The sequence below is a fragment of the Rattus rattus genome, chromosome 16 (genome assembly GCF_011064425.1).
Source record: "Rattus rattus isolate New Zealand chromosome 16, Rrattus_CSIRO_v1, whole genome shotgun sequence".
NCBI classification, from domain to species: domain Eukaryota; kingdom Metazoa; phylum Chordata; class Mammalia; order Rodentia; family Muridae; genus Rattus; species Rattus rattus.
This window is the reverse complement of record NC_046169.1, coordinates 2,444,315-2,468,667: the sequence shown is the minus strand read 5'-3', so window position 1 is coordinate 2,468,667 and position 24,353 is coordinate 2,444,315. Positions and strand designations below refer to the sequence as shown.

The following is a 24,353-nucleotide window of genomic DNA, read 5'->3' as shown; positions in this document are numbered from 1 at the left end:
AGAAGCTGCTGTGGCTCTGGAGCCAGCTCCACTTCAGAGTTGTTGTTAATGGTCCCTTGGACTGTCTGGATTTAGATAGAGGTCAGTACAGTAGCTCTGCCCAAAAACAAATTTGGGAAGAAGACAGAGTCTCTGTCTTTAGTGTGGGAAGGCCTAGTCTTTTGGTCTAGTGCCAGGGGTTACTCACCATCTTAGTTTGGACCAGAGTTTCGATGTAAGTCTGTGTGGTTGCCAGCTGGGGTATGTGTCAGTTGGGTATGCCCCACTTTGTAGGTGCCAGATGTGGTCCCACACCGCTGAACACAACTTGGGCAGGAGAAACAGGAGATGCTAGATGACATTTTACCATATGCCACCATCGGGTGATGGGTTTGTGGGTAGCACCACTCAGGGGGTGGGAGAATGCAGCCCAGGCTAGGGGCCAAAGTTGGGGTTCCCTGACTCCCAGACATCCAGATGCTGCTGGAAATTGCAAGGACGAGTTGGGGGTCCAATGGCTGAAGATAAGCCTGGGGATAGGGACAGAGGACGATGACAGAGACAATGACTCTGACTAGCAAGGAGGGGCCTTTTGCAGGAGACTTAGACTTGGAAGCTCTGTAGACGAAGGCTCCCTCCACGATCCTCATGGCAGTTCTTAATGAGAGAGGCAGTCCATGATTATTCAGACCATTTATTCACTGTTCCATCTTGGAAAATGGGCGCATACCACTTCCTCAGGGCGGACCTTCGTAGGGAGGAATGTCTGGGAAGAAAGTTTGGTTAAATCCCCAGGGCCCATCAGCTCATTAGAACTCTGTTTTGTGCTACCTGGCCCTCACATCCCTATGTGGGGAGTGTGGTCACGTGTTCCAGGCCAGGAGTCTGTAGGGAGCAGGGAACACCTAGTATCCTCAGATGGGTGTTGGGGTCCCTGAACCCACTCAACCTTTTCCTGGCACGATCCGCTGCCCCACATGAGTATCCTGTTCCCCGTCACTGCCTGCCTTATTCCTTTGAAACACAGTCTACCTGAGCTGGATTGGCAGCCAGCAAGTCCCATCAATCTTCCCATCTCTGCTTCCCACACACACAGGCCACACTAGGTTTCTTATGTGTGCACCCAGGCTCGGGACTAGGTCCTCGTGCTCGCATAGCAAACCTCCTACCCATTAAGCTATCTCCCAGACCCATAATTTCTGCACACTCTGCAGGGCAATACTAAAAATCAAAGAAAGTGACTACTGACAGCTCCTCTTCATGTCCCATCTTCCCCACTCCCTGGTGCCTATGAACTACAATCCCTTCCTTCCACATTCCCCTTCCCACCTTCCTCTCCTCTTCATGTCCCATCTTCCCCAATTCCTGGTGCCTATGAACTACAATCCTTTCCTTCCACATTCCCCTTCCCACCTTCCTTCCCTTCTTACCCCTTTAAAAACACTTCAGATGGAGCCCACTTGATTTTTCTGCCTCCTCTTAGAATAGCTCATGGTCTAATGGCAACATAGAACTGCTGAATCCTTGAACTGCAACTGGTCCAATTTGATATGTAAAATGTACACTAGATTTCAAAAACAAATGGAAGAAAAACACAGACTATAAAAGATCTCATAGCTTTTTTTTTCTTTTTTTAGATAGGGTTTCTCTATATAGCCTTGGCTGTCCTAGAACTTGCTCTGTAGACCATGCTGGCCTCAAATCTGCCTCATAAAGGTGTGCATCACCACCTCCTGGCAAAAGATCTCATAACTTTAAACTCTGATCATATGTTGAAATATGGTTAAATAAAACTATTAAAAATATCTGGGGGTTGGGGATTTAGCTCAGCGGTAGAGCTTGCCTAGCATCATAAGGCCCTGGTTCGGTCCCCAGCTCGAAAAAAAAAAAAAAAAAAAAAAAAAAAAAAGAGTGTGCTGCGTGTTGCTATTAAAAAAAAAAAAAAAATCTGGGGTTTACAATAAAAAAAATAGTATGTGTGCCAATGTGTGGATATGAAAGCAAGAGGCACATCTTCTCCTAAAGAGGCTCAACAAGGCCAGACAATTTGCAGAGTCCGTTCTCTCTACCCTGTGGGTCCTGGAGAGTGATGTCCAGCAGTGCCTCATCCTGCTGAGCCATCTTGCAGACCCGTTATTTTTTACCTTCAACTAATAACTTACTTTTTAAAAAATAGGGTCACATGTAGTTGAGGCTGGTCTTCAATTTGCTACAGAGTCAAGAATGAACATTTTAAGGGAAGATTGTATTTTTATTTCTAAATTACGTATGTATATGTATGGCTGCATATGGATTTGTATATGTGAGTGCAGTGCCCCAGAGGACAGAAGAGGGTGTTATATCCCTAGTGATGGAGTTAAAGGTAGTTGTGAGTCAATAGATGGGTTGATGGGAATTCAATTCAATCATGGTCCTCTGCAAAGTAGTGACTATTCATAACTGCTGTGCCACCTTTCCATCCTGCTCACGAACTTCTGACCCTTCTACTTATCTCCTGAGTTCATACATAATTTTCAAAATTTAAGTTGCCATATAGCAACAACTTTGTGGCTTCCTTAAAAGTTTTACTGTACAAAGCTGATCAAGAATGTTACAGGGGGCAGAATATGCTCCCATAATCGCTGCCTTGTCTAGCCTTAATGAGAGAGGATGTGCCTATCCCTGCAGAGACTCCATGTGCCAGGGTAAGGGGGTTATGGGGATGGGGGACTCCACCTCCTCAGAGAAGGATTTGGGAAGGGGGAACTCTGTGAGAGGGGGACCAAGAGTTGGGGCAGCAATCAGGATGTTAAGCAAATAAATTAATTTAAAAAAAGAACATCACAGTGCTATAAAGATGGCTTTGTTGAATAGACACTGGCTCCTGAGTGTGACAACCTGAGTTCAACCCCCAGGTTCCTTATGATGGAAAATTTGACTCCTGCAATGAATCCTTTGATTTTCACATATATGCTCACACAAACACATACATATTATAATATATACATATTATATACACATAAACATCATCCTTTAAAAACACAAACATACATACAAATAATACAGACATAATACAAAATATTAAAACATAACATTTTTTCGAATCCCGTGAAACTGTCTTTAAAAGGTTACCTATAGCCAGCTGCTGTGTTGCAGGCCTGTAACTCTAGAACCTGGGAGATGGAAGCATAAGGGTCGTTTCACTGACACCCAACCTGGATTATATGAGACACTGTCTCAAAACATACACATCACCTTTAAAGCCAGCACCCAGGAAGCAGAAGCAGGCGGATCAATGATCAACCTGGTTTAGAAGTTCCAAGCCAGGACTACTCAGGAAGATCCTGACTAAAAGAAAACAAACATGCTAAAAAAAATAATAATAAAAAATAAATCGGAAAGAGGCAGAGACGACTTTTTAAATCAAACAGGCTGGCATATACGTGTCTGATAGCACTAGCCCAGAACAGCAGCCCCCAAAAAGAGACAGGCTGCTCACTGCCCGACTATGTTTGTAGGCATTTAAAATTTCGAAGGAGATGGGTCTTGGAAAGATGCCCCAGAAATTAAGAGCATCGGCTGCTCTTCCAGAGGACATGGGTTCAGTTCTCCGCACCCAAATGCAGTTAACAGCAGTCTATTAATACTAGTCGGAAAGGGTCCGACATTCTCTTTGATTTCCATATGCACTACACGCACGTGGTGCACAGACACGCAGGCTGAACCCATGCATACACATTAAGAAAATCTTAAAGCCAAGAAATTTTAACGTTATATTCCCAGAGGCTGCCCATGCTGCCCACATCCTTTACCCCGCTTCACCAGTTAAGGAAACTGAGGCCAGGAGAAGTGACGTCAGCCAATGCTCAACCGCAGGCAGACCGGAAATGTCCGGGCCGGGATTCGAATCGAGGATCCTGTCCTCCTAGCCTGGACTCCCGATGACCTCCTTGCTTACTTCGGAAGTGAGCGGCTGCACAGCACGCATTGTGAGAACCACACGAAGTGCGTTCTATAAAAAGCGCCACTCTTTGGCCTTGACGTCCAGTCAGCGTCCACTGCGAGCCAGGCTCCAACTCGCCCCTCCGCGGCCACCGATAGCTACTCCGCGACTCCACTGGGCGCCCTGGTCCACCGCGGACGACGCCGACAGGAAGTCCCACCTCCGCCGCGCGCTCCCGAGTACCGCGACAGACATGCCAACCAATGAGGATCGGTTCTTCAAAAACATTAACCAATAGTAGAGCGCGCTGGGGAGGGGGGCGTGTCTGGGCCGCGGGGCCGGGGAGCGGGTCGTGCGCGCTGAGGAGGAGCCGCAGCCGTCGCCGTCGCCGTCGCCGCTACCGCTCTGCCGCCGCCACCACCGCTACCGAGGCCGTGCGGAGCCGTTATCACCGCGCCGCCCGCCCCGGAGCAGAGTCCCGGGCCTTCCCGCCCGTGTTCAGGTGAGGCCAGAGGCTTCGGCGACTTCCGAAAGAGTAGGCCGCGCCAGGGCCTGAGCTCGCCTAGCCCCGCGGGCGTCCGCCGGGCCTGCACCGGCCGAAGGCCCCAGGCCGCGGTAGGCCTGGTTATGGAGACGCGCGTGTGGGCCGCGGCTAGGCGAGTGAGAACCGACTCTGTTTGATTCAGGTTGGCGACAAGCCTCCCCCCGGGCAGATTCCTCTCTGGGCTCCCGCGAGAGAGGCGGGAGAAGGACACGGCGTGGGCACGCGCTTTGGGGGGCCGGGCTCCGAGGCTTGGGGGCCCCAGATAGTTGATCTCGGAGGCCGGGTGATCCGGGGGTGGAAGAGTGGAGCGAGGGCCTTGGGCGCCAGAGGTCACGGCCCACAGACTTGCTCCTTCGAGAAATCCTATAGATTTCTTTTGTGGACTATTTTCAGGATACACCGTGATGGGTCGTGAGGTCCTTTTAGAAGTGTGCAAACCTTTCTTCTGTATGTGTGGAAGTCCTAGAAGAGAAAGGAAATTTTTTCCTTGATCGCCATCTCTAACAAAGCTGTTCATTTGTAAAATAATGTGTAAATATTGAAAAGACCAATTGCATGCTGTTGAACAATGGGGAGTGACGACGGGTCTTCCTTTTCTCGTCTTCTGCTGCTAAAGCATGTCAGAATGGGTTTTGACACCTACTATCTGCAGAGCAGGTGGAGAACTTTTTTGCACTAGACAGAGCTTCCATTGTCGGAAGTGTTCATGTGGGACACCGCTGGCCAGAGCTCTAGAAGGGGCAAGATCGGATGTTAGAGAAAGCTTTCTTAACCCCCTTGTTATAGGCAGTTAGAGTCAGATAATGGTTGGTTGTGGGGGTCTGGCTGCTCTATGCATTGTAGAAAGTTGGATAGCATGCCTGGCTTCTCTGCCTACTGAATGTTAGCATCTTTGCCTCCTACTTTTTTCAGTTGTGAGTACCAAAACCACATTGAGGCATTGGTTGTTAGGGTCTTTCTCTCATTCTACCCACCACCAAAACACGTACACATACACAGAGGTGAGAAATCCTTAAGCAATCTTCCTGAAAAGTTCTTCTGGCCCTATTTCTGATGATCTGGGTGAAGCTCCTAAGATCTCGAGTAAGCTGTATTCAATTGCCTGTAAAGTAGCAGGGTAAAAGTATTGTGCATGCCACACATGGAGTACTTGCAGTTACAAATAATCACCACAATCTTTCAACAAACTACCATGTGTTAATACTTCGTGGGCCTGTCTCCAGTCCCTAAGGTATGTGTTATGATATCCATTTTAGAGAAAAAAGTGAAACTTAGGATAATCTCGTACACTGAGGCCAGTGCAGGGTTTGAAAGCATTAAGATACCTCCAACATACTTACTGCCTTTTAACTGGTGAGTGCAAAACTGTTGAGATCTGGTTTTGACAATGCTGTGGGGCTGGAGAGGTAGCTCCGTGGACAGAAGCACTTGTTGCTCTTGTAGAGGACCTGCATTCAATTCCTAGCTCACAACATCATGGCTCACAACCATCCAAAACTCCCGTTCCAGAGGATCCCACACATATATGCAAACAAAACACACAAATTTAATGCTGTGACTTCTCTGTGAAGAAGCTGAGAGAAATAGAAAATGTTTCTGGTTGAAACACTGGTTTGAGGGAAACAACTTCAGTTTGACTGTGTTCAAGAATGGTGGAAAGGGAGAGACTGAAGAACATACTCCTGTGCTTAGTTGCTTCTTACACTTATTTCTCTGTCTTTGCACAACAGCAGGAGTTGACTTTTGAAGACGCAGATCTATGAGTCTCCTGATTAAAAGAAGTCTTGGGGCATGAAAAAAAAAATGTGCTGGGCTGTTCAAATGGTTCTGAAGTTTAAAACCAGAACCCCTTAGCTTGAGATGTCCCTACACCCTTCTCTGACTCTTAGCTTGGGATACCCCCACCCCCTTCTCTGACCCTTTCTACTCTTTCCCTGGAAAACTTTGTGGCCCAGCTCAGCACAGGCACCATTTGAAGCTGCCTCCAAATGCCAAGGCTTTTTCTCCAGAGTGAACTGTTCCCTGGTTTGTGTTCCCATCACATTCAGTGTATTCAAGCTAGTTAAATAGTGAATGGTGAGTGAGATGCAGTGCGGTCCTTTGGCCCCTAGGTGGTACTAGTTCTACAGAGAAAGACCTAAGGAAATTGGCCAACAAGAGGGAAGTAAGCCTTATGTCCCCCTCCCCCAAGTTGTGTTCTAGCCCAGAGGGTAGGCTCTGGAGAGGCCGTGGTGTATATGACCTATGTTTAGATGATTTCAACCTGGCTGGTGAGCAATAGTAGTGCACCAGGTGATGTGGAAGCACAGGAAAAGGAACTATTATTCAAGCCCAGGAGACCCCAAAATGTTCCCTGGAGTTGTTAAGGCAGACGGGCCTAGAGGAAGTAGCCAGGTAAAAGACTAGTGGGAAACATTAAAAAGACTAGTGCTCTTCAAGAATTTGATGAGTGGAGTAGGTAGGCCTTCCCTTAGTTCAAGAAACCATATCGGGTATGGAACTTTGGGGAAAGTAGAAGGAAGGGGGTAGCAGGTCTGTTGGGAAGAGACCTCAGATATTATGAAGGCCCACTCCAGACTTGCATTAGTTGACAGAGGGAATCACATTTGCAAAGGATGCACTGATTGGCAGGCAGAAAACCAGTTAGGTGATTGCTCTCCTTAAGTTGGAGAAATTGCTAATACAATACAGAGAAACAAGGGAACACTGAAACACAGTTAAGGAATTTGGACATGAGGAAGAGCAACGATGGCCAGCCCTACCTAATGTTTGAGTGCTGCAAAGATGAGTGGCCATAGAGAACTTGAAAAGAAAGACAAAGCAGTTTAATGTATGCCTGAAGACAAGAGCACATGGCTGAAACAGAATGGAGGAAATAGGATGGTAATAGAATATCCATGTCCAGTCCCACAGTGGATACTCACTGCTGTGCTCTATAATCTATACCTACCTTTCTATTCTCAAGAAAGATTGCCAAGTTCTCTTTTCTCTCTCTTATCACTAGGAAGAAGTGACCTCATCAGGATTGAGGATGTAGCTTGGTTGGTAGAGTGTTTGCCTCTTATACATGGAGTCTTAGTTTTAATACCCAGCACCCTATAAACCAGGAATAGTTTCTCGTGCCTGTAATCCCAGTGCTCAAGAGTTAGGGGCAGATATTGCCATCTATGAGATTTAAGACTAGTCTGGGCTGCATTGAAGCCCTGTCTCAAGAAAGTCAAATTAAAAGGGAAGGTTTGATTTCATACAAAGTATATTGAATGGAATGATTATTGGTTACTGAGGATTTGTTTTCAAGCAGATTCCAATCAAAGAGGAATGGAGAGGGCTGTCTAGGATCAGCAGATGAGCAGAATATGAGAAAAGAAAGGCATCAAGAGGGTGCCAGGCCCGAGTATACCAGTTAAGCCAAACCAAGAGGTCTAGGAGGGTAAATGTGGAGATAAAACTAGGAAAAGGTTAAACTGATCTGCTGAGGTTGGAATTGCTCCTGATTTGTGTTCCCAGTGCCTGGCTGGCACATGGTTGGCATTCCACCTGAGCCCGGAGAAGAAAATGTGGAGTTCAAAAGTGACTGGATGAGATTACCCTTCAAAGAAACCTTTATGCCAGAGGAAGGATTGACAGGAGAGAATAGTGCACAGCAACCAGTCAAGGTTGATGTCACCATGAACAGAGAAACCTGGAGACACTGGAAGAGGAGTCATTTGGAGGAACAGGTTAAGTTGGGTTTACAGACACAGTTAGGAGTTGGGCTAGGTAAGAGGGAACAGGGACCTGAGAAAGACAGTCAAGAGGAAGGAGAGGCAGAACTTGTATTAGAACTGGATTAGAGAATAACAATTGAAATGTAAATAAGAAATACTCAAGTTAATAAAGATAAAAAAAGAACTGGATTAGATAGAGGAAATAGAGATTACTTGGAGGACAAGTATGTAGTGCCACTGTAGAAAGTAATTCAAGGTGATGGAAAGGTTTGGAGAAGGGTATGGTCAGGAGACAGCTTAGGGAGTCATACACCTTGGTTTTAGGAGTAAGAGTATCCACATTTATCGTGTGTTTTGTTGCAGTCGGTAGCATCCACGGTGAGAACATGAAATGATTTATCCTCACCATTTTTCAGATAATTAATTGCCTGACAGAATTCGCTTTGGAAGTGGGGTAGAGCCCGTGGGTTTTCATGCCTTATTGTGTTGCTGTGCTCTCTCTGTGAGAGCTTCACCAGCTCTAAGTTACTGGGGCATTCAGCAAGACTCTAGAGCTAGCCAAGTTCCTAGGCCCGTAGAGCACTTGGACTGGTCAGGCTACCTCTCTGCACTTGACCTACTGTGAACTTACTTAGCTGGAGCTACCCCAGCCAAGTGGCTTTCCTTTTCTTGACTGGACAGAGGCCGGTAAGGATCTGTATGTGCCTCATCTGTCTGAGCCCTTGATGGGTGGTGGTGGTCATAATTGGTTCAGGTTTTTGTTTTGTTTTGTTTTGTTTTTTTTCTGCCAACAGAGCATTTCCTCGGTGATTTGCCTCCCACCCTACCACCCATCTCAAAGACTCTAGGTATACAATATCCTTGGTGAAATCTGAGAGCCTATAACTTCCTTTCCTACTGTGTAACACCAGGGTTCCCTGAACCCGGATTTTGGGGCCCATTAGATAACAGTGGTCTATCCTTACCTATCCTTACCTGGCAGGGGATTTACCATGATGAAAAGGTCATTTTCCTAGCATGAGCTCATTCCCTGAACTTGGGATGTGTTAACCTCAATTGCTAGAAACATGACTACATAATTAGTGGTAGTTGGGACCTTGGCCAGGTAGGTAGATAGGTAGGTAGGTAGGTATGTATGTATGTATGTATGTATGTATGTATGTATGTATGTATGTATATATGGCCTTGGCCCTTAGTCCTTGCTGTATTTATGTTGTTACTTATTTTGGTGTGGAGCACATGTGAAGTTCAGAGCACAACTTTGTGGAGTTGGTTCTTTTTACTTTTACATGTGTTTCTGGGGATCAAACTCAGATTATCAGTCTTGTTCAATAAACTCTTCACTTACTGAACCATCTTCCCTGCCAACATCTCACTCTTGATATTGGTGAAAATTAAATAATTTTAAATCAGTGATTGAGGAAGTAATAAAGACTTATGCCGTGGTGCTGAGGAATTGAGTGTAGTTTGTTTTTGCTACTTTGTGGGTTCTTTTTCCCACCCTTTATTTCATGCGCGCGTGCGCGCACGCACACACACACACACACACACACACACACACACACTTTCAACCCCAACAGTAGGTAGAGAAACAAGGATGGAGGAGAAAGATCTCTGAATCTAATTTCTTTTCTATTGTTTCTTCTTTGACCACATCTTAACTATCAAGCCACAGCCAACATCCCTAACACATCTTGGGGGGCCCTTGAATGTATGTACCCTCACATAATCACAGAAATTATCTGCAGCTGGCAAAACCATGCTTCTGCTAGAGCATGTTGCAAATTATGGTCAACTGCTTCGGACAGTCTAAAGTAGCCCTGAATCAATAAACCTAGGATTAAAACAAAAGCACATGCTCATATTTCTATGTTTTTTGTTTGTTAGGTTGGTTTTTTATAGTTGAGAAATAGAGCAGCCTTTTGCCCTACGTAGGTCAAAGCCAGGCTTGGGACACAGGCTGGAAAATTCAATAGGGACACCATCACAGCGGTATGATTCATTCTGGGACACCACCATGTAGTGACAAGGCCAAGATCCGTCACTTATTAACAGCCTTATTGACCATGAGCAAAATTGTGTGACCTCTGAGCTTTACTGGATGCTAACAGGGAAAGCCTGGGAATAAAGGGAGTTGACATAAGAGCAGGAGGTGGCAGTGGCTTGGTAGTAGTCATTTTAACTGGATAGTCACAAGACCTGTTATGGTTAGAGCTTATGGGCACAGGACCAGTTGGACCCAGGTTGGGCCACCCAGATTTGGAAATGGTTAAGGGCAGCATTCTTAAAGGTTGACTAGAATAGCCTCTGAAGTACCAAAAGGCTGGCTCCATGCTGCCAGTTGGCTGTAGACTTGACCTGCAAAAAGTGTTCAGCTTTGACTGCCCATGGCCATGCTGTGAAGCAGTGTGACAAAGGTTTTGTTTGTTTAAATCTTAATTTTAGTTTTTAATTTGCATTATAGAAAATTTTACTCATCTTTTTATAGGACTGTTTGAAGGATGTTCTGTTTTGAGAAAGGGTCTGAGGAGCCCAGGTTGGCCTTCAAACATCTATATATTTGTGTGTGTGTGTGTGTGTGTGTGTGTGTGTGTGTGTGTGTATGACTTTGAACTTCTGAATTCCACCTCACAAATACTGGGATTACAGTTGTGTACTACCACTCCCCCACTCCCATGTGATGCAGTGGTGGGACCCAGGGCCTCATGCATGGTGGGCAAGAAATCTTTAAGTACTGAGCTACTACTAACAAGCCCCAGTATATGAGGCTTGGCTTGGTTTGGTTTGGTTTGGTTTGGTTTTAAAGGGTTTCAGTATGTAATCCTGGCTGGCCTAGAAATCTGTGGGCTAGGCTGACCTCAAGATCATAGTGGTCTGTCTACCTGTCTGTGGCTCATGAGTGCTAGGATTAAAAGCATGTGCTACTTAAAAATTTAATTCCCAGAACCCACATGGTGGCTCGTAATCATCTTAATGGATGATTCCAGTTCCACGGAATCCATTGCCTTCTGACCTCTGAGTGCACCAGGCCTACACCTTGTACATACAGATATACATATAGGCAGAACATTCGTACACATAAAATTAAACTTATTTAAAATCAGTCTGTCTGTCTGTCTATCTATCTATCTATCTAAAATCACAAGATAGAGGATCAGCCTGGACTACAAACCGATCCTGTTTCCATAGGGAGACATTTTTAAGATGGATCATCCTAAGTTGGATTAGAATGTCCTAAAACCCTCAGAAGAGGTGGCTTTTTTTAGTCTGCTCTCTATCCCCAGTAAAATGTATTTGACTTCCCCAGTAAAATATATTTGAAAGTCATGTATGTAGTATGGATTAGTAGTGCCTTTTCATTGCCGAGTCGTGTTTCATTGTAAGACGTACTGTAATTTCTCCATCAGTGACTTACTTTATTTTTTCAGACTTGCAGTGATTATAGATAATGCTGTGTGGATTTGTGTATATATTTTTATATGAACCCAGATTTTCATTTCTTTTGCGTTGAACAAGAGTAGAAGACAGATGTGGTGGCTTACACCTCTTTACTCTTAGCCTTTCAGAGGCTAAGGCAGTAGTGCTGTCATAGGTTTGGGCTACATGGTGTATTTCAGAGTTAGAGTATGGGTAAAAGAAAAGAACCAAACAGTACTAGGAGCATGATTGCCAGGTCACATACTACGTGTCCATATTCAACTCAGAGACTGCCAATTGCCAATTCATCAAATTGACTATAACATTTTCTTTTAAGATTTATTTTATGCCTAAGAGTACACTGTAGCTTTTTTTTTTTTTTTTTTTCAGACACACCAGAAGAGGGCATCAGATCCCATTACAGATGGTTGTGAGCCACCATGTGGTTGCTGGGAATTGAACTCAGGACCTCTGGGAGAGTAGTCAGTGCTCTAACCGCTGAGCCATATCTCCAGCCCCGACTATAACATTTTTGCATTCCTACTATTGCTACATATAGAAAGTCTAACTTCTCCCCCCATCCTCTCCAGAATGGACATTTTCCTGTTGTTATATTTTGTTTTAGCCATTCTACTAGGTGGACGTAGCCTCTCTGCCTAACTAATGATGTTGTACCTCTTCCCATATGTTTATTGCCATCTACATATCTCTTTGGTGTACTTTCAAAATCATCTGCTTTTTTTTTTTTTTTTTTTTAAGTTTTAGGTGTTGGCTTATTTTAAAATTTCAGTTAATTTTTTGTGTTAAGTGGTCAAGAGTGTTGCTGTACATGTGTGGATGTCAAAGAACAAACCATGAATATGAAAATGAATTGTTCTTTGGACTTCATATCTAGAGTCTTTCTTCTCCTAAGGTCTCTTCTGTTTTGCTACACAACTGGCCACATCTACCTTTATACTATCTCCCCAGTTCTGTTTGTTTTGGGGGACTGCTATTTAGATGAGGATAACTTTGAACTTCTGATCTACATTCTCTTGTTTTAAGTTGGGTCTGCTCTGTCACTTTCTGCATTATGCTTTGAAAAAGGGTCTCACCAAACCTGAAGCTAGTTTGGAAGACAGCAAGCCCCATCACTCTTGCTTTCTCCTTTACAGTGCTGGGCTTACACAGGCAGTCGTACATGTCTGTCTATTAACACATATGCTAAGGATTTGAACTTAAGTTCTCATTAGGCCATCACTCCAGCTGCCATGCCTCCCCTTCTTCCTTAAGTGAAGTCGTGTCTATATGTGTTTACACTTGTGCACACCATACTGTGAACTTATACTTATCAGAAATAAATTTCTAATAAACACTATTTATGTATATCACCAGTACATTTCTGGTAGTTAATTGAGAACATCGGGGGCTTTTTGGTAAGATGGTAGACCACCATAGGAAGAAAAACCATTTAGTACACTAAAAGAGTAGTGCGCACCATAATAACAAAAGGTCTGCCTGTCTGACTTGTCCAGTCTTAAGAGCTTTTTAAAATTGTGTCATCAAAGCTTGGTGGTTAAGAACACTGGATATGGGTTCATTTCCTAGTGCCCTCATTAGAATTGTCTGTAACTCAAAGTCCATGGGGTTTGATACCTCTCTGCTTCCACAGGCATCAGGCACACGTTTGCTGCACAGACACATTTAGGCAAAATACCTATATGCATATTTAAAAAGAATGGTTTGAGACTAGCCTGATCTATAGAGCAAGTTCCAGGATAAACAGAGAGACCTACACACACGCACGCGCGCGCGAGTCTTAAAAAGACAAAATAAAGAATAATGAGAAACTATTTCTAGGTGTTCTCCCTCCCTTCCTGGCAAATACTTTTCTCAGGCTTTGGGTATTTCTTTCTTCCAGCATGGTCTTACACAGCACAGTTTTACTTTTTGATTACATCTATTTATTTCTTTTTTTTTTTCTGTGTGTGTGTGTGTCTGTGTGTGCCTGTCCGTCTGTCTGTCTGTGTCTTGTCTTTTTTTTTTTTTTTTTTTTCCCTCGGAGGTGGGGACCGAACCCAGGGCCTTTTGCTTCCTATGTAAGCGCTCTACCACTGAGCTAAATCCCCAACCCCCATCTATTTATTTCTTAATGAATACTGATGCTTTTGGTATTCTATCTTAAGAATTCTTTGATCAGTCCAATGTTAATCCCAGCACTCAGGAGGTAGAAGGAGGTAGATCGCTGAGTTCAAAGCCAGCCTGGTCTATAGAGCAAGTTCTTTGACAGCCAGGGATGCACAGAGAAACCCTGTCTCGAAAAAAGAGGATTGGCTTGGTGGCACATGCCGTAACTCCTGCCTCGGCTACATAGAGTCTGACTGCTGGCAGTGCTAGGAGTCAGACCCAGGGTTTGTTCACAGTTGTGAGGTAAGCACTGTATCCTGAGCTGTGCTACTAGGTTGAATCTTTTGTAGCATGGGCTATATAGGAGTTCCCTGTGGAAACCCTTTGGAGACTCAGAATGGGTGGAGAAGGGAGGGAGAGGACAAAGGCAACAAATAGTGGTAGGCATTTTTTTTTCCTGTAAAAAGCCAGATGGTGAATGTTTTGGGCTATGTGGGCCATGTGGCTATTACTAGTTTGTTACTACTCAACTGTGTCATTGTTTTTTAGGAGAAAAAAGTTAAACTTTAGATAGTAGGATAGCTCAAAGAAAATGATTATATTCTAGTAAAACTTTATAAAAGGTAATGAGTTGAAATTTTTGTCAGTTGATCAGCTATTGAAAACAGAACGAATGGGGGAGAAGTAAAAGCACAATTCTTAGAGGAGTGAAGAAAAAAAAAAGGTTCATAAGATTCCATTTTCAGGTTGGGGATTTAGCTCAGCGGTAGAGCGCTTGCCTAGCAAGCGTAAGGCCCTGGGTTCGGTCCTCAGCTCCGAAAAAAAAGAAAAAAAAAAAAAAGATTCCATTTTCAGCACCATGAAAAAGGAAGGAGTAGTAGGGGAGTAAAGAGAAAGAGAAAAAAGGGAAAAGAAGAAGGAAGAGATGTTTTGAATCTCATTTTCTTTTTTTTAAAGATTTATTTATTTATTCTATATATGTGCGTACACACCGCTGTCTTCAGACACGCCAACAGAGGGCATCAGATCCCATTATAGATGGTTATGAGTTGTCACCATGTGGTTGCTAGGAATTGAATTCAAATTGGTGCTCTTAATCACTGAGCTACCTCTCCAGTCCTTGAATCTCATTTTTAACAAACTTCATATTCAAGTTTTTTGTTGTTTGCTTCTTTTTGCTGTTATTATTGCTGCTGTGTTGTTTTTGACACAGGGATTCTCTGTATTTCTGCCTGCCTTAGAACTTGCTCTGTAGACCAAGCTTGCCTTGATCCTCCTGCCTCTTGTGAGCATTATGGTGAAAGGTGTGTGCCACCAGCACCCTGGTGCATATTAATTTTTGACATTAATCTCTGTTGTGCTCTCCTCTTCAGCAGATGCCTTTGCTCATTTGTTTGTTTTTGACGTAATGATCTATTTAAAAATCTCATGACCACAGACAGTTTAACAGATTGACCACAATTTTTTATGATTAAATTTTAGTGCTTTCTACTTAAAATTGACTCTGATCCACCATCTATTAACATATATGTAAATGTTAGCTACACTTGGTCCTTTTTTATAAGCTGAGAGGTAGAGTTTTTCTTTAGATTCCTAACTTGTACTGATGTGGTCATTGCTATGAGACAAATTCTTATCATGGGTTTGATTTCACAATAAAATTTTTAGAAGTTGACAAACCCTCCTTCAGAAAGCTGGTGCTGTCTATATATGTCCGTCTATGAGGTTGTTCCCTCTTCTTACAGGATGCAGATTGATTGATTGATTCTCTGTGAGTTTCACATTATTCAGTCCAGTCCCACTCATCTCCCTGTGTCCTCATATCAACCTCGCATCTGCCCTTACAGTACCCCCAAAAAGAAAATAAACACACACACAAACAAAAAAAGAAAAAAAAACTAAGCAAAGCATAGAAAATAGAAAACTTCTTTTGTAAGCCATAGTGTGTCACAATATGCCCCACAATACCCCTCTGTCCAAACATCCTCACTTGCAATGAGTCGTTGGTCTGGTTTGAGGTCTCTAGTTTCTGTGACATCATCAATATTGGATCTATACCAGGACTTCTCCCAGTTATCCTGTGGTTACCCTGTGTCATGAAGCTCCTGTAGCTTTGGAACAGCAGGAGTGGCCTTTTTGAGCCCACTGACAGTTACAGATGATGTAGGTTTTGGGGTAGGCCAGTTCAAAGCCCTGGATCTGGACCTGGGTGGGTGGTGGGTGAGCTGAGCAGCCATCCCGTATCCACACAACCAAAGTGAAGTTTCGAGCACTACTCAGGTTAGCAACCTTTGGCAGGGTTGTTCTCCCTCTCTCAAGGCTGGCTCACCTGGATCAGAACCAGATCCACTGTGCTGCCCCGTGGGTGCAGGGCCCACTCTCCCAAGTGCTGCAGCCATCGAAGGATTGGGCAGTTCTCCCATTCTCACACCCTTGGATGCTGCTGGATCACCTGTGTCTTCACCACTAAGGGCCACCTCTACTGTGCTGCCCTGACAAGGTGCAGGGTGGCCCACTACTTATATGACTAGTAAAACAGCCTATCATTTCATTTTGCTTTATTTGTGGGGGGAATAAGTCTCATACAGTCTAGTGGTTCTCAACCTGTGGGTCGGGGTTGAATGACTCTTTCACAGGGTTGTGTATCAGATATTTACATTATGGTTTATAACAGTAGCAAAATTGAAGTAGCAATGAAATAATTTTATGATTGGAGCTTACCACAACATGATGAACTGTTTGAAAGGGTTGAAGCATTAGGAAGGTTGAGAACCACTGTCCTAGATGATTCCAAACTGAAGGTGAAGATATGATCCTCCTGCTTCCACCTCCCAAATGCTAGCATGATAGCCATGTGCCCCTGTGCTAGCTTACATGGTATCAGGGTTGACTTTGTATATGCTAGGCAAGTGCCCCATTTATTAGCTCTTTCGTCCCCAGTTTTCCCTTTTCGTGAGGTTGAGGGTTTTTGCTTGCTTGCTTGCTTGCTTGCTTGCTTGCTTGCTTGCTTGTTTTTTGTATGTTTGTTTTGGGGGGAGGTGTTTGGTTTGGTTTGACTTGAGTTTGTTTGTTTGTTTGTTTTCTGAGATAGACTTTCTCTGTGTAGCCCTGACTGTCCTAAAACTTGCTCTGTAGACCAGGCTGGCCTTGAACTTGGAGGGATCCTCCTAACTACCTCCTGAGTACTGAGATTAAAGGCATTCCCCATCAAGTCAAGATTGAGCTTTTTTTCCTCATGGCCTTGTCATCTCTTTGAATGGCTATCATCATGAAGTTGTAGTTTATATCATTGTTGTCTACCTTTCTGCTAGTTATGTGTTGGATTTTAATTATTAATTTGTAGATGCCTTGACTCAACTTTTATTCAGCCTTAGCAATGTTGACATTTTAGGCAATTTATTCAGCCTTAGCAATGTTGAGATTTTAGGCAAGGTACTTCTTAGTCATTGGTATCATCCTGTGCCTTGCAGAATATTTTATTAACAGCATCCTGTAATGTGCTCGCTTGACACTGATAGTGTGTGGGCACATACACACTGATGTTAACCAAGAATGCCTGCACACATCATCACATCCTGTCCCTTGGTGGGTGAATTTCCCAGCCTAACAAACTCTAATCAAAATGATACATAGCAGATGTCTCTTGCTGCTTGTCTTTGTTTCTGGTGCTTTTTGCCATACAGCTTTTTAATTTTATGATACCTGGTTTCCTGTTAACATGCTTGATAGAGAAAAAGGAACCTGCGGAGCTTTAAATGAGTAATAATAAACACTACACTGGGACATTTTTAGTTTGCCTGTTTGAGAGTTGAGAGTGGGAAACAGGTCTAATTCCCCTTCTCCCAGTGACTCAAGTAGTAGGAGAGAAATATCTGTGCAAAAGTTGTGTTTGGTTTTATGTAATCTCTGGCAAAGCCTTTTTTTTTAAGGTGCTAGACATGGAACTTACTGCCTCCTATGCGTACTAGGCAAGTGCTCTGCTACTTAGCTCTGAAAAGTTTTTCTTTGTTTTTTGTTTTCTTTTGAGATACAGTTAAATGTAGCCCAAGCTGGCCTTGAACTTTCTATACCAGCCAATGGTGGCCTTTATATTCCTGATCCTCCTGTCCTCACTGCTTCAGTACTAGAATTACAGGAGTGTGCCCACACGCAACCTTTGCAGAGTTGTTTTTAAAGATAGTCAAAGGCTTATGCCTTGTGGGCTTTGAATTTTCACTAATCCAGTCTGCACATCTTGAGGAAGGAGTGGATTGTTCACTGAACTCTCCAGGAAGTGAGCACGTGTGAAGTAGTGACTATAGATTTAAAAGCGGGGTCAGAGGGCCTCCCAGGTTAGGCCACTGCACCCTAATGTCTGTAGAGCAAACCAGGTATTGGCTATGTTTTCAAAAGTTTGGTCTTGGTGCCCTCGGATGCAGCTATACAGACACTGCTACAGACAAGGTATACTGGGCTCTTTGCTCCTGAAAGTAGATTTCCCAGAACCTGCAGCTGTGGGCCCATTCTTCCACCCCACGCCCCCCATGCACACACATGTACACACACGCACACTAAGAAGTCCTGATCTCTTTCTGGTTCCAGTACCTGTATCTTTAGAGAGAAAAAGAACATTTGAAGATAATTGACCAGCAGATGTCCAAAGTTGGGTTGCATCATAGGCTTGTCTGTATCCAGCTGTAATCCACAATGATGACAGGAAAAAGCAGTTAGGACTGGGAAGCTCTTGAGACACACAGACTTTTTCCTCTTAGGATCTTGAGCTGTTATACTGGGATTACATTTGATTTTTTGGGTTTTTTTTGTTTTGTTTTCTGGGTGTTTTACAGCTATATCTATAGGTATACTCGTCCACTAGGGATGAAACCCAAGGTCTTGTGCATGTTTTGTTAAGGAGCTGTTTCTTCAGGCCTCTCTTCAAGGGTCCTCTTACTGAGCCAGACCACGTGGTACACACCTGTAATAATAGCACTCGGGAGGTAGGGGCAGGAAGATCAGAGGTTTAAATCCAGTCTAGGCTACATAGTGAGTTGTAGGCCATCTTTGGCTACATTAGACACCTATCACATACAGAGTCCTTTTACCCAAGTGTGAAACCTCATACCTGTAATCCTAGATCTTGGGAAGCAGAGGCAGGGGGCTCATCCTGTTTGAGGCCACCCTGAACTACATAGTTCATTCCAGGCCAGCCTGACTTAAAAGTGAAACTACCTTTAAAAACTGTTGGTAAACATGGTTGAACTTAGATTTGTTTTGTGTTAATAGAATTCTTTTGTAGAGCAGTTTTTGTTTTACAAAAAAGATTATAAAGAACTGGTGAGATGGTTTAGTGGTTAAAGTGCTTGCTGCTAAGTCTGATCTGAGTTCAAAGGAAGAGGAGAACTGACTCCTGCAGGTCTTCCTCTAGCCTCCATGCTCCTGCACACATATACATGCACATACATACACAATAAGTACATGTACCCTTAAAATGAAAAGGAGTGGGTGGCTAGAGAGATGGCTCAGGAGTTAAGTGAGTTAAGTGCACTGCTCTTCTCGAGGAACCAAATGTGGTTCCTATCACCCATGCAGTAGTTTACAGTCCTCCATAATTCCCACAGACACCAGGTATACATGAAGTGCCCTTATATATACGCAGGCAAAAATACACATAAAAATAAGTTTTCAAAAAAATAGCAATTGTATTCCTTTTATATCCTTCCCCAACAACCTTTTCCCTATTGCAAACATTTAGACCCATTTGTTACAATTAATGAAACATTGGCATATTATGTAATAACCGAGGCCCGCAGTCACATCAATGTGTATGAATGTTTTGCTTGTGTGTATTTATACTGTATGCGTGCCTGCTACCCACAGAGATTAAAAGAAGTCAGGTTAAGTTACAGATTACTGCAAACTACCTTGTGAGGACTTGCAACCAAATTTGGGTTATGTTTAAGAACAGGAAGTTATGAACTATCCCTGCAGACCCTGTGTGTGTCTGTCTTGTCTGTTTGTTTGTTTGTTTTGGGGTGGGTGGGGGTTTTTTTGTTTTGTTTTTTTGTTTTTTCCGGAGCTGGGGACTGAACCCAGGGCCTTGCGCTTGCTAAGCTAAATCCCCAACCCCGGGGTGGGTGTTTTTATTTGTTGAGTTGGGATCTCATATATCTCATGATGGCTTTTACCTTGATATGTAGCCAAGGATAGCCTAGATATTCCGCCTTCTTGAGTGTTAGGATTATAGGCATGGACCACCATATCTAGTAGTATCCTTGTAGTTTTGCCTTTTATTGATAAGTCATGCAATTGGAGTCATACATGTGGCATTGCAAACTGTTTTCTTTGACTTAATAATATGCATTTAGGGGTTGGGGATTTAGCTCAGTGGTAGAGCGCTTGCCTAGGAAGCGCAAGGCCCTGGGTTCGGTCCCCAGCTCCGAAAAAAAGAACCAAAAAAAAAAAAAAATGCATTTAAAGGTCTTGTTTATTGGGCTGGGAGGGATGTAGCTTAGTGACAGAGTACTTACCTAGCATGCTCAAGGCCCTAGGTGTGATCCCAGAGTCTAACACACACACACACACACACACACACACACACACACTGATGGACTGACAGACGGACGGATGGATGGACTGGGAACTCTGAGGATTTACCTCAGGGATAGAGCAACACCAATCAGGTACAAGGAAAATTAAGGCTGGGGACATGGCTCAGTATTAGAACAGTTACCTAGCTAGTTTCTCCTTGCCTTTTTGTGGCTTAATAACTCATTTCTGTTTTCGGTTATTATTGATAAAGCAGCTATTTGTAAGCATAGTTGATCTCTTTGTATGATGAAGGTAGGTGGATATGGTGTGTGTATGTTCATGTGGGTGTGTGCATATGTGTGTGGGGGTACAAGTTTATGTGGAAGCCAGAGATCACTATTGAGTGACTTCTTCCATCACATTATATTAAATCACCATGACCAGAAACAACTTGCAGAAGAAAATGTACTTGAGCTTAAAGTCTATAATGATGAAGAATATGTAGCAGCAGGCAGCTAGGGTTGGAAAGTGTGAAATCCTATCTCTATCCACATTCAGGAACCTCAGAGAACAAACTGGATATAGTGCAAGACTATAAATTCTCAAAGCCCACACCCAGTGGCTTTACTAATTAAAGGTTTCACAACCTACCTAAAGAGTGCCATCATCTAGGAGCCAAGTATTGAAATGCTTGAGCCTTTGAATATTGAAAAATATTACTCGTCCTCATTCTCTGACACCTGAGTGCTACTAAGAAAAGCTACTCTGTAGAGAGCAGTGCTTATCAGTAAGACACAGGGCAGGATCAGTGTGGAATACACTGACTGTGGCAAGGTGTGTGGTGGTGTCTACCAAAATACTCCACCTTATTTTTTGAGACAGGGTCTCTGAACCTGAAGCTTGTTGATTTCAGCTAGGCTGGTGGCCAAATAGTTTCATGGGTCCCCTACCGTGTTCCCAAGTCCCTGTGCTAGGATTAGAGTTCTGTGCCAACTCATCCAACTTTTATATAGGTGCTGTGGATATGAACTCAAATCTCCATGTTTGTGCCAGCAAGCTCTTTATGAACTGAATCATCTCCCCGGTAGTTGATCTTTTAGTGCAGAAAAGAAAATCCCTTAAATGTAGTCATTTATCTTTGCCTTTGCATACCCAGATGAACATCTAAAATTTATCTAAACTTACTTTTCTTTGCAGATTTTTAAATAATACGATGTCTAATGGTTATGAAGACCACATGGCGGAAGACTGCAGGGATGACATTGGGAGAACGAATTTAATTGTCAACTACCTCCCTCAGAACATGACCCAGGAGGAACTACGGAGTCTGTTCAGCAGCATTGGCGAGGTTGAATCTGCAAAACTTATTCGGGATAAAGTTGCAGGTAAAGAGCCTGAGAGGTTTCTGGAAAGTTGACTGTACTGTTAATCACTGGCTTCTCTGCTGGTAGCTCCTTAGTACACAATAGCTGCAGGCTAGAAACCATAGTTATGAATGAAGGTTTGTTCTTTAACCTCAGATCTCTTTTCCACAGCCCCAGTATAAGATTGGACAGAGACAGGGGTGGGCCTATCCTAGAGAGATGTTTCAGCAGTTAAGGGCAATTGTTACTCTTGCAGAGGAACAGAGTTTGGTCCTCACACCCTCATCAGACAGCTTACCACATATGTAACTCCAGCTGATACTCTCTGTTGACTTCATAGGCACACATACACATGTGCACACAACACCACCTCCCCCACACACATAAATCCATAATTTAAAAAAAATACATCTTGAGAAAATTTGATGGTAATGTTCCTACCAAAAGAGCTCCAAGCTCTTGTAAGTTTTTGTAACTTAAAACATATACCAGGTGTTTAATCCCAGCACTCCAGAGACATAGGCAGATGGATCTCTGTGAGTTCCAGGACAACCAGGGCTAGATAGACAGACCCTCTCTCAACATCAACAACAGAAAGCACATGTACAGAATGGAGGTGAGAGGAGACAAATGAGAGGATAGCAGAAATGGAGTGCTCTGAAAAGTGTATGGAGCCAAATAGTTGTACAAGTTGATCAAGTTCCCACACGTGGAAGGGACCCTGCTAGGCCAAGCACTGACAAATCTGCCCCTGCGGATGCAGACTTTCATGTACAATTGAACCCTTCACCAGCTGGATCTCTGGAATCACATGCAAAATGCCTGAAAGCCTTGTGCTTCAGCTCTTCTGGTGTGACTCTTAGGCTGCTAGACTCCCATCTATTTCAGATGACACCTTTAAACTAAAACGCCTTTCCCCTTTTAATCCTAGGTCTGTAGGTTAATGCCTTCTACAAGGGAACTTTAGATAATACGCAGATTGATTAATTGAATAATATTAAATTATTTGGCTGTAGTCCTGCATAGGAATCCTGCCCAAATGGCTTTTGGATGCTTTTCTCTACCAGTGTTTTGGTGGAAGGGGTTCTCAGCAGCATCTTTGGCAGTCCTTGGGAGTCTAGCTCCTGGTTCTCATGCCCTGATTTCTTTCTGTGGATTTTAGAGGAATATAAGTTATTGTTAGTAGGAACTCCTTGATTAGACAAAGTTAGTCCTGAAAGAACTAGTTTTGGAGAAGTGGAGACATTGTAGAAAGCTGTCTTAGTTAGGGTTTCATTGCTATGAAGAGACACCATGACCATGATAACTCTTATAAAGGAAAACATTAATTGGGGTTGCTTACAGTTTCAGAGGTTTAGTCCGTTATCATCAGGGTCTGAAGAAGCATAGCAGTGTGCAGGCAGACACGGTGCTGGAGGAGCAAGAGTTGCATTTTTATCTAAAGGCAGCAGAGGAGGACTGAGTTACTGGCCGTAGCCTGAGCTTATAGAACCTAAAAGACCACACCTCCTAATAGTGCCACTCGCTAAGGAACTATAGGGGCCAGTTTCATTCAGATTACCACAGAAGCAGAAGTGGGATTAGAAAGTGATTTGAATTCCCAGATACAGGGCTTCTCTGATCTGCAGGCAGTGTTGGGAGTTGTGGAGAAGGTACCGGCTAAGCTCAATAATGTCTTCTTAGTAGCCTTTCTTTCCAGTGCAGTGAGTGGCAGTCTGAGACACTCAGCTACCCTTACTTTACTTCTCCTGCTGTCACATTTCACTGTTCGTCTGTCATTCAGTGGCACCACTCTGCCTAACTGTCTTTTTTTCTCTAGCTGGATCTCAGCCTGCCTACCTGTAGTCCTGAACCTACTCATTGGCACAGTGGGTACCCCGTCCTTCATAACCTTTCTGTGTTTTCTTTCCTTTGGCCTTCAGCTAGTTTTCACTCAGATCTGATGACCACCTAGTATTTCACAGTAGAACTACCAGCTGTCTCCTCTCTCCCCTGATCCCTTTCCTCCCTGGCTACTCATGACCTATGAACTATCCAAGTAGACACTTTCCTTTGGGTCTCTTGAGAATCATCGAGCCAGGGCTTCAAATACTCTTAAGGTTCCTGGTGTCCTCTAGCACTTTGGAATTTGGAGCTGGGTATTGCTGTCTGGAATGTGGCGATGCACTGGGGTTGTCGGGCAGCATTTCTAGTCTCTGCCCACTCACTTGAAACTGAGAACACCTTCTGAGTTGTGAGCATTATTAGCGTAGGTCTCCAGACACTATCTTGAGTCTTGTAGGAAGTAGGAAGCCATGAGATGAGAACCACCACTGTGTGTTGTCCTTCCATTTACATTTACAGGTTATCAGCGTCAAATTCCCTCTGTGTACTTGCTCCTAGAAACATTCTCTTCCTATGTTTGTCCGCCCTCAGGGCTATACTCTCTCTGTCTCAGCTGCTCCTTTCCCCAGTTTTGAGCTTCAGACTATTTCATGGCCCTTTTCCAGAGCTGTTAATCAGGCTGAGTTTAGTTCACTCACTCTCCTGATCAAATAGCTCTCCTGAGATCAGCACCATATTGAACTTACTCTGTGTCTTTGTCCTAGCTGATAACCACTGTCTGTCCAGTAGCTATACTCAGAAGTACCAAGTCTCAGAATTCATTAGTGCTTCTGTAGATTACCCTGTCCTACCTCTCCCACAAGAGTCATCCTAGCCGAAGACATCATTACCTTTACCTACTCTGTTGCTGTGGCCTCTTAACTGGCTACCCTTTCCTTCTTCCCGACTTCCTCAGGGCAGCAAAGGGACTTCATCAGTTTCCA

The 24,353-nt window shown here is 43.7% G+C and overlaps 1 protein-coding gene across 1 annotated transcript in view; it reads left to right on the top strand.

Annotated features, from left to right (window-relative positions):
- The first annotated feature begins 4,261 nt into the window (after positions 1 to 4,261).
- Positions 4,262 to 24,353, top strand: part of Elavl1 (ELAV like RNA binding protein 1) — a 43,880-nt gene continuing 23,788 nt past the window's right edge. Inside the window, exons 1-2 of the mRNA XM_032887253.1 lie at positions 4,262 to 4,403; positions 21,380 to 21,567. Of these exons, the coding sequence (XP_032743144.1) occupies positions 21,396 to 21,567 (172 nt within the window). The 5' untranslated portion in view covers positions 4,262 to 4,403; positions 21,380 to 21,395. The remainder of the gene's footprint in view (positions 4,404 to 21,379; positions 21,568 to 24,353) is intronic.